Raw genomic sequence first — 10,787 nt, 5'->3', positions numbered from 1 at the left:
GGGGACCAATAGGTTTTGTGCAAAGGCGGATAGGGCGTGGCTTTAAGGAGTAAACTGTCAAAATTATTTTAAAGGGTTTTCTCTTGTATTCCTATTGTACACATCTCAACTTCTGAAGTTCTTTTAAAGAGCCCCTCACTGAAGCTTGGAGAGATATCACAACTATTTCCTGTTTGGCCTATGGGGACACAGAGTACAAATGACAAAGGATGCCAACATGGAAGCTTGTGCTCAATTATTTATTAAAATAATTATGAATCATTTATCATAATCAATAAGCACCAAGCAAATATTTTCCCTCACTTCATCTGGAGCTGCTGTGATGTGGAGGAATGGCATGCACACAAGTGTCTTCTTCCTCACATACAAAGAGTGGTTTCACACAAAGATCTACACAGAAATACACAGCAAAGACATGGAGGCGATTCGGCTTATGCTCCAACAGATGGGTCTGATACATCTTTAATCTTATGCAATGTTTCCAACTTTGAGACGAAACAAATGTCAAGTTTTGCATGGGAATGAACAGCGGCTCCAAAATGTGACACATTTTTTTCTACTGTGCAATATTAACATTTAGAAATGCCGCAAAATTCAGACAGACACATTTTTGAGTTATTTTTAGCCAGACATCAAATGTTTTCCAGCCAAGGGGGCCTTTACCTACAAGGCTTTGAGTGATCAAAAACTACTATAGTGACAAAATAGAAATGGGCCCTTCTCATACACACAGCTGTTGAGATATTATTATTGTTAACATTTCAAAAATACAACAAACAAATGTATGATTGTGAACAAAAAATATTAAAGCTTTCATTATTTTAACATGATAATGCTATTGTGGCCACATTCAAACATCTGTCTTTGTATGTTTTTGATTGGCAATGGACAACAAGGTGATAAAGGATGAACGACGATCACTACAAGTGTAATACTACTAAAATAAAATAAAATACAATACTGTATGTTCATAAGAAATGACCTTATTTAAGCTTTGTGAATAATCCTTATCCAGTCTTGTTCCTAGAGACCCGTAATTAGGTGAAATGCGCACTGTTTGAGGACAATTCTGGGTTTGTGTAATATTAAGACAACAATGAAAAGAAATACATTTACAACGTGAAACATATGGATAAAAATGCAGCTTGATACAGACATATACAGAGAGGTTTCTCTGAATAAACACAAGGCCTTGGATCTCTGTCAAACGCTCATGCAAGCCAGAGATGCTAAAAATAATGCTAAGATATTAACCCTAAATGTTTTTTTTCTTTGATACATAAATAACATCTCAAATGTACACTCATCTATATGCAGTTCTATATTTTCATACAACCACAAGTTACATGATCAAAATATTAACATTATCGCACAGTGACCTGAATGATTTTGGCATACCAGATATCCACTGAGACTCAGATGTGGTGTGAGCGCAGTTCAACATATGACATAAAACAGCAGGATATCTGGTTTTGGGCCATGGTAAGCAACAGCCTATAACAGCTGAAAAGGCATAGTGCAAAAACTATAATGTTGCAAAACGGCATGCAAGAAACCTGCAGGGATATCTGCATGAATAAAAAAGTTCTCCTTGCCATTACAATACGACATTTGAAAACATTACTCAATATCATTAATTACTAAACCTATTCAAACCAACCCATCAGGGTTTTCATGAAAACTAATGAACTTTAAAATGATATATATGTTGTTGTTTTTTTTTTTACATTTTCTGATAGAAGAAAATAGCTGAACAGACTTTTTGAAACACAAAAAGTAGGATCTGTTTTGAGAAGATATAGATTATCTCTATATCCTTATCTTATAATGCAGAGTGGAAATGTACCATTCGCACTCAGTCAAGTAACACACATATTCTGTCTGTTCTAAAAGGCCACAGAAAGTCTTAAATCCCAAATCCGCTAAATGTCCTACATTTGATTACACTATGATTAATGCTTCCTTGCCACAGACACAAGACAGAACCGTAGTTTTGGAGGTATAACAGAGACAGAATGAGTGGTTCTCTCTGGTGACCTGAAGAAGGAAGGCCGTCTTGTTAAAGTTCACCAGGTTTCTGGTTGCAGCTGATGCACACACGCACAGGATGATCCCAGCCGCGCGATGGCACTGGGCGCCGCTCAGGGGAGCAGTCATCACACACACCTTGGCCACATGCACGGCAGTGGTGCTTGGACAGCTTGGCAGTGAAGTCTCGCTGGCAATTGTGACAAGACAAGATGTCCTGGTCAGGCACCCAGTAGGCAGGTCGAGCTGCGTCCTTTACCAGACCTGGAAGAACAACACGTAAATACGCAGAGCAAACCTATATTGAAAAATAAGCCAAAATGTAAAATTACATTTAGATACAACATTTCCATTTAATGAATGATTCCTACAATGACCAGATTCATTTAAATGTTGCATTTTTATTCCTTACATTAGCACTAAAATGGTTAAAGAAATGAAAGAATTTTAAGAATTTTGTTATTTACTTTATATCCCACCAATTTTGTATTTATGTGAAGCAGACTTTGTGATAAAACAAAGATGTTGCAAATAATCTGTTAAAAAACTGGGTCAGTGGAACAATCCACACTGGCCAAATGGAGAAACACTGTTAGCTTGCACCTGTTTGACAGGTCGAAGAGTTCATTGTAATTAAGTAACATACCACCAGAGGGCAGTGTTTTCTCATACTTATTTAAAATATTAGGTCAATACTGTTACATAACAACCAATAGCCTTAGAACTTACCAAGTGGGATGTCAATGGCAGTGACTACAACCCCTAAGGTGTTTGTCACTGCTTCACCAACTTTTCTGGCAAGGTGTCCACCTTCATCCTCCTCCAGCTCAACCTTAGGCACTTCTGTGTATAAACAGAAATAAATTAGCACCAATATGTCTTTTCTATTATAAGTAATAACTGGTAACACTCTACTGTGGATACACACCTGCATATGAAGCTCTTTGTTCATAGCAGACATCGCACACTCTGACAGGGGCCAGGCCCCAGCCTCTCTCTGGGACAGGTGCAGCTTTGGAGGAGCAGCCATCACAGAAGCCCTCCCCACAGGCCCGGCAGTGATGCTTAGTGTCGTTGTCTTGGAAGACTTCATGACATTTATGGCACACCTTGTACAGAGGAAAAACATATTGCTTTGTGACAGACAGTCTGTGTGCAACCTGCATTTGTCAAGTTTAATCATGAAACATGATAGCAGATTGTGTAATAGAACAAACTGACCACTGACAGTAAACAACATTCTGGTTTTCATGGTGGTAACTTGGCTGCTGGTGGCAGCTGCCACACAGTAGGACTAACTGACTCACTCACCATGATCAGGGAGTTGGGTTTCCAGTAGGCCGGGGCAATCTGATCAGTCAGCCAAGAGGTGACAGCCTTGGTGGGCTTGACACTGAGCTCTGACACAGACTGAGCCACAAGGTTAACTCCATCTAGCAAACGTTGAGCAGCATAGCTATTGTCCTTTAAAAAGCCCTCTGACTGCAATATCAAAACAGTACATTAGTGATGAATAAAATAAAAATAAATAAATAAACCTTATTATTGGTTACTTACTCCTGGCCATACATGCTGGATCTCAGTGCGAACAACTGTGTCCACAGGGTCCTGGTTCCCATACCAATACTGACGACTCCGATAGATCACTCCACAGTTGGGACATTCGATGACATACCTGTGTGTAGTGCAAGGTGAGAAAGAAATAATAAATACAACTAATATGAAGAATGCAACTTGTAGGTTGAAGTAACACATGCTAAATTTTGCCAGTGTATAAGTAACATAAACCAGACTGAAGCCTAGATGGTTGACTTTATAGGTCAGTTTGCTACACTCACCCAGACCAAGCATATTTGGCAAGTCCCATCCATGGAGAGTCTGAGGAAGCAGAGGTCTTGGGGACAACAACAACCTCCCTTCCACCTTCATAACAAGCCTTTACAGACAAAGTCATACATCACTAAGGAAAGCAGATTCCAAATTTACACATAGACCTTTTGGTAAATATCCTCTTACCTTACAAGTATAAATGCGATTATCATACTGAAGAGAATAGCGACAGCGGTGCTTTGCTTCATGGCTCAATCCTTCAGCTAAGTGGTTCATGCTGTTCCTACACCCACATCTGATAAAACCAAAAAAATAACCATCACAACCATCACAAAAGAAACATGAACAGTTCAAAGAAGGACAGACTACTTACCCACAGCTCAGACATGAGCTAGAACAGGTGAAATACTCATCTGGAAAAAAACAGCTGTGGGCCACCACTTCATCTGCTATTTCCCCATTAAAGCGTTCACTCAGGGCCTGTTAAAGATAATACATTCAGTTACAATAGTTACAAAAATTACACAACTAATTAACCACAGGCCTACATGCAGAGCTTTGTAGATGACAACTGGGGTGCGTGGTGAACGAGTGGCATTATTATCCAGGAGCTGCTCTAGTTCATTTAGCAGTCGGTGGGGGGGTTCAGGGTCTGCGTGCCCCAGTACTGGACAGAGCTGAAGGCTTCTGGAAATCGAGAGACCTTCTTAAAGCGCTCCAACAGCAGTCTATCGACAGATTCAGATGACTTGTCTGAAATGACAAACACAAGTATTGGTGTTGAAATAACACTACTGTAACAGTGAACAGATACTTGATCAATTGTTAGGAGCACTTAATGGACAGGCATTACTTCTCATATTACACTGATGTTTGCATGTAAAGCAAAATATCAGGATGATGTAATATGTAAATGTGTAATTCAATAAAGCAAAAGGATGTAGTAAGTTACAGATGTGACAAGTCATTTGTTTTTGTTTGTGATGGAATGTGGTTTTCTCCCCAAACTAGTGTTTACACATTTTTCAACATTACAATTGTTAGCGCTAAAAGCTAATATTTCATAAATCTGTAATTTTCTATATGATAGCTCAAAAAGTAGCAGACAGTCACAAGCTCCTAATGCTCCTAACTCTAAAACAATATTTCAGTCCAAGTTAAGTCCTTTTTTTTATACCTGAACCAAGTGTTTTAGTGTGGACAGTCTCATGAAAGATGACAACAGCAGGTCCCAGCGTTGACAGTGGCACATCCAACCCACACCGAGCTGACGTTGCCTTCAGCTCTTTGGCGAAATGCTTCAGGTACGCCTCAGAGGCATCTCCCAAGAATTTAAACAGGTCGTCGTGGAGACGGTCTGCGTGGGTCCGGTAAATGATCAGGTCTGAGATAGCCAGCACCTTCAGCAGCAGACGGGTTCTCTGGCCTTGTTTGGAGCTATTCCCCAGGAGGCCCTCGGTGTCAATCACTACTACTTTATGAATGGGGTCTAATGCTGCCCACACGCCCACAGTGCAGGACTCCTGAGCGGGGGAGGTCTTGAACACCTCCCTGCCCATGAAGAAAGTGTGGTTGAGTGTGTGGGATTTGCCCTCGCCAGTGTTCCCAAAGATGGATACCACCTTCATCAGCTGGTCTGGGTTACAGTTCAGGCTTTTTAAAAAGGAACTTTCATCTTTTATCTTTAGAGAGAACAGAAAATAAAAGGTAATAAACATTGAATATATCTAAATTTTTGCACTTAGCTTAATAAAATTACCTGCATTTCTTCATTTTCATCAACAAGGAGAAAACTGCACACCTTTTCCAGAAGTTTTGCCTTCTGAGACTTTGTCTCATCACTTTGTTTGTTTGTTGGTACAGCAGGCGGTTGTGGAGATGCTTGGACACAGTTAGGCTCTGGGTGTTTCGGAGGAGGAGGAGGGTATGTTGTGAGCTGGTGTTTCTTCTTATTGCCTCCACTGTGTGTACGTTTTTGACAGTCTTGGCACAGGTTGACTTTGCAGTTTTGGCAGCGGACAACTGATCTCTGTCTTTTGCCATTGTCCCCATTGCCCCCACTGCCCTCTTTACCTTTACAGTTGTCACAGTATGGGACGTGCCCAGGACCAATCTGAACACGCTCATGGTTCTTCAGACGCTCCTGGTTATGGAGCTCAAGTTCACAACGCACACACTGCAGGCTCCTGCATTCATCGCATTCAAAAGCTGCCTCTTCAGAGCCACCACAAGCATAACTCTCTTGACATATCAGACTAGTGTTGACACCTTTTTCAGACGATGAGCCATGGCTACTCATCGTTTCTTACAAGGCAAAAGTGAAAAACTCAAAGTCAGGCTACGCCTCAAACAACAGACTACAGAAGCAGCAACTGGATTATAATACACACGTGTAATTGCGATGTTTGCAGAGCGACTAATATAATTTAATACTGTTGCATGATTGAACAACTAAGTCTACAAAATATATCTAAAAACTGTGCAAAAAGGTTGACAGATGGGAGATTATTAAAATTGTGTTTTAGCTGCACTTATTCACACACTACACCAACAGTAACATTAACAATTTAGTGCATCGCCGTTAGCTTCAACAATACAGTGACTTAAATAAGTAGCTAACGTTAACTTAAATTGTTAAGACACAGAAAAACAGCGACTGCAAATAACACACCCTGAAAAAACATACAGTCTGTGCAAATATGCTAACAACGGGCTAGCTAGCAAACTGACCCTGGACAGCTCACAGAACAATTCAGAGAATCGTTTTAAGTTCGCATAAAAAATGCTTAGCTTGATGCTAGTGGGTTTCAATTAACTGCAAAGACTTTACTCCAAAAGATGTTATTACCAAGCTATAAATATGCGAGTGTAGCAGTTAGCTGCAGCTAGCCCCCAGTAATGTCAAGTGAGCTGTGTTACATCAACAAAAACAACAGCGAGTCGGTGTCCAGTGCTCGGATATTCCCCGCTCCGTGTACAACCAAAGGAGGCGAAAAGCAGACGAAAATGTTCAATAAAACTTGAATAGGATGTAGTGTTTTTAAATCCGTCCGAGCAGTGTCATTGTTTTGTTCTTCTGCCCCCTCCCTTCCAGATTTCTGTAGCTACGCTATTTTGTTGCCAGGTCAGATCAGCTGATCAGATTATTTTCAGGCAGGGTCAAGAGAGGGTGATGGTGTTGCATCATGGGAAACGTAGTTTAAATGAAATCTCGATTATTCGGGTTCCTTCGTGGAGCAGTATCCAACTTTTAATTTAATTATTTATTTGTCCTTTTTGATGTAAGTCAAACTGCGTTTTGCTATTTTTTTGTTTGCTTCAACACATTTAAAACAGGGTCTACCCCTGCACAGAAAGGTCGGTCTGTATTCCTTGCTCTTTTATGCAGACCTTTTATTTCTTCTTTTGCCTAGCTAGGCCTACTTAAATGTCCGTATCCACACACCTATGTCATTTTCGCTTTTAAAGCATTGCCTTAGCCTATTTGTTAATCATTTAATGTATGATTCTGTCTGTGCTGGCGCGTGGGCCATGGCTGAAGTGTGAGAGGAGCAGAGCTGTTGACAGACGATTCTGCCCAGACAAGACTACACACTTTTACAAAACAAAAATAAGAGGTGATACCCCGCTGCCAGTCAAGCACAGCACATGGATCCACATCTGTGAGACTAAAAAAATATTTTGTGCTGGTAGCAGCAAAATAAGTTTTGGATAGACTTTTAAAATATTACCTAAGCATATTAGCCATTAGCCAAAAATGACAATTTATAGGCCTTCTCAAATTGCATTTTTGCTCACTTTCATTCCGTTCTGGTGGACTAACACGAGAAAATTTAAAGAGGATCCTTCTCACAATGCATCACACCAAGGACAGACTTAACCAGGCTTTGTTGTGGTAATTATCACTTCAAAGTATCAGCAGGTGACCATTTGTCCACCGTAACTCACAAAAGCTTAAGGCTTTTCCCTCCATTTTTACTGTCACACTCATGACAGTATAGTGGCTTGAATATTTTATCTATCATTATGTAGTATTATAATACACTAGGCCTTATTCACATTGAAAATATTTATTCAACAAATAGAAAAGGGCACTGTTACAGAGCACACAAATGTAGATGCTGAGAAAGTAACAAACACATCAGACAAAAAACAGATAAAGATAGAGGCGCTTTCAAATACAATCAACCCACAAGCTCCATGTTCCACACTAATATATTTACAGTCTGATATACAGTTTCCAAATGGAAAACAGTCCATAATTAGAAAAAGATTTTCTTCCATCCACGATAAGACAGACTTCTCAAGCTTTTGATGATGCTAAGCTTTTTACTTTTTCCACTTGTGCATTTGTTCTTAATGGCAGCAAATATTGCACAGTCAAAAACATCTTTCAGATGATGCTGTGTCAAGGCTGAGCACTCCACATAGTCACCTGCCTGAATTCTCTTGGCCAGTTTTTTAACCTGTTTAAAATGTATTGGTGCTATATTCTTTTCCTGTAGGTGAAGAAGTACATTCACGTTGTTGCAGAGGTCAGACTGTGTCCCGACCAGAATGATTGGAGATGTGAAGTTACGGCAGCGGATCTGCGGAATCCATTTCGTGGCAACATTGTGGAAGGATGTTGGATTGACCAGGCTGAAGCACAAGATGAAGACATCCACATGGGCATAGCACAAGGAGCGGAGGTGACCAAACTCATCCTGAAAAGCACACATCACAAAATGAACTGCAAAAGATAACCATATAATCAATGTAAAAGTTTATTTTTGGTGTATAGTTGGAAAAATTACCTGACCAGCTGTATCAATGAGTTTAATGCGAGTTGGAATTCCATTGACATGAACAACCCCTAAGTGAAAACATTTTATTCATAAAGCCATGACCCATGACAATAAAATAAATGTTGTCAGTTTGCTTCTTACCAGTGAAGACGTCAAAAGCTGTTTGCCTGTAATCACTGTTGTATCCATTGAAGACATAGCTGATGATCATGCTGGTTTTTCCCACAGCTCCATCACCAAGGAGCATGCAACTCACCTCCTCTCTCTGTCTGTATGGCCGTTCTTGTCTTTGATAACTTTGTGCCATTTCTGTTTCTAATTTTATTTAGAAATTAGAATATTCCAATTCCCACTCATGAGTAGAAAGTGCCTGTGGTAGTTTCTCTGTAAAAGATGCCTCTCACCATGTGCCTGTTGTTACTGTAAACCTCAATTTGAAAGGACAAAGGCAACCAATCAGATCAATGAGCTGCCTGAGAGATTAGCTTCCTATTGATAAACATTTACATAGTCACACCCCTTTTACACCCCTATGCATGACATGTGATCTTATTGGTCTTTGAAAGCTAGATTACTGTTCCTTAAATGTATGTCTTCCATGTAGGTGCAAAGTAAAAGTGACACAACAACCATTGCAGTGATTATCATACTTTTTAAACTGCCATCTAAGAAAAGTTTTGGCTCTTTGGATACCACCATCTATATCATCGCTGGAGTCATTCTTAACAAGAGGGAGAACCAAAAGATACATAAAACTGATTCTAAATTAAGCAAAAAATTGAACTGTAGAGGACCTTAAGTACTATCTGAAGGAGCTCGAGTACTACAGTTTGAGAAACACTGAACTATTATTTTGGAGATTATTTTAGATGCACCAGAAATATGAATTCATTTATTCTTGCACTTTTAGTACTGACCCATAGAGGGCAGTATTACGTTAAGTGCAAAATCACCTCTATGCTCATTAGCCAGTGAGTTTGAGTTTGATGAGTAGAGCAGAAGCAAGTAAAGAGACTTGACCCTCTCCAAATATATAAGAAAAAGTTTAAGTTAGAGTTGTGCCATTTAATGAGAAATGGAAGGACAAAGATGTTGAGTCAAATATACTGACTTAATTTATTAATTTTAGTTAACATTTGAGAAAATATATTCAATTAGGTCCAGATAATTCCTAACAAAATAAGAAATAGAAATTGTACATTTTACTCAAGAACATCTGTAGATTATCAAGCATGAATGAAAAAGTGGGACATTCCCTTCATCAGTTGGACTGGAATAAAACAAATATATATTTAATTTATCTGCCAGAAATATAAATTCTGCAATGCTTACATTTTTGTTGTTGCTGTTTTATTGTTTTACTGGCAGGTGCATTGCAATGTACTGCTATATCTATGATTTTATTAGACTCTCTCTTTCTACAGTTTTTAGTCCACATATTAAACACTTCGTTATTGTCCTATTGCCCTTACGCTGCAGATGCATGACAGAAGCAGCTTATGGCACAATGTGAAGCAGGCCTTATCAGAGGGGTCCTGCAGGAAACTCTGTGAGCATTGTGTTGTGAGCTCTGCGTTTCCTGTTTGTCGTTCTTACAAATTTACCCGCTCTCCTCTTTTTATAATCCCCCTCTCTTTCCTACCAGCTGCAGTGCCACATACTCCCAGTGGAAGACGGACAACATCTGGCCCCCTCCCCGGACCCCGGCTCTGCTCCCAGGCTGTACCTCGGACAGCTGTGATTCAAAACTCTGTTCCTTAACCCAAGGTAAATGTCAAACACAGGAAATCGTCTTAAAATATCCCAACATGCAATCATACGTTTCCTGTAGACTCCACTTTTATCAGTAATGGTGGACTGATGGCACCTAACCTAACCAGCAGAGGTCAGAAGTGTGCTTACGTACGTGAATTGTCAGATTGGCAGGTGCCTGGCCCTCAGTGGGTGGGCAGGTGGTTGAAGGGGTGAGGGGGGCATATCTATTACAGTAAACATGTTTTGTTTTGGCTTTCTCACTCTTAGTCTAACTGCTTCACATGACTAGAACTGCTGAAGTATTGGCATAGATTCGTACCAGTAATCTGCTTAGTAGGGGTGTGTGGCTTACAACAGGCCCAAATATACTTAAAAATCAATTTGAAA

The 10,787-nt window shown here is 39.9% G+C and overlaps 2 protein-coding genes across 2 annotated transcripts; both read right to left on the bottom strand.

The window, feature by feature from the left end:
- Nucleotides 1-220: 220 nt before the first annotated feature.
- Nucleotides 221-6,988, bottom strand: LOC110155281 (zinc finger FYVE domain-containing protein 1). The gene is given in 12 exon segments (XM_020919355.2): nucleotides 221-2,292; nucleotides 2,758-2,871; nucleotides 2,957-3,137; nucleotides 3,340-3,510; nucleotides 3,586-3,703; nucleotides 3,867-3,964; nucleotides 4,045-4,153; nucleotides 4,232-4,338; nucleotides 4,407-4,489; nucleotides 4,492-4,611; nucleotides 5,036-5,540; nucleotides 5,618-6,988. Coding segments are annotated over 12 exon segments (2,379 nt in total). The 5' UTR covers nucleotides 6,158-6,988; the 3' UTR covers nucleotides 221-2,059.
- Nucleotides 6,989-8,120: 1,132 nt separating this feature from the next.
- LOC110155407 (rho-related GTP-binding protein RhoU-like) lies at nucleotides 8,121-8,952 on the bottom strand. Its single transcript, XM_020919506.1, has 3 exons — nucleotides 8,787-8,952; nucleotides 8,655-8,713; nucleotides 8,121-8,564 (listed from the first exon to the last, which is right to left on the bottom strand). Exons 1-3 carry the CDS (start codon nucleotides 8,950-8,952, stop codon nucleotides 8,121-8,123), a joined length of 669 nt encoding a protein of 222 aa, XP_020775165.1.
- Nucleotides 8,953-10,787: the final 1,835 nt, after the last annotated feature.

This window comes from Boleophthalmus pectinirostris, unplaced genomic scaffold (genome assembly GCF_026225935.1).
Source record: "Boleophthalmus pectinirostris isolate CB_2022bp ecotype Guang Dong unplaced genomic scaffold, ASM2622593v1 HiC_scaffold_10, whole genome shotgun sequence".
Classification (NCBI taxonomy): domain Eukaryota; kingdom Metazoa; phylum Chordata; class Actinopteri; order Gobiiformes; family Gobiidae; genus Boleophthalmus; species Boleophthalmus pectinirostris.
Note: the sequence above shows the minus strand (reverse complement) of the source record. Positions and strands in the feature narration are given on the sequence as shown.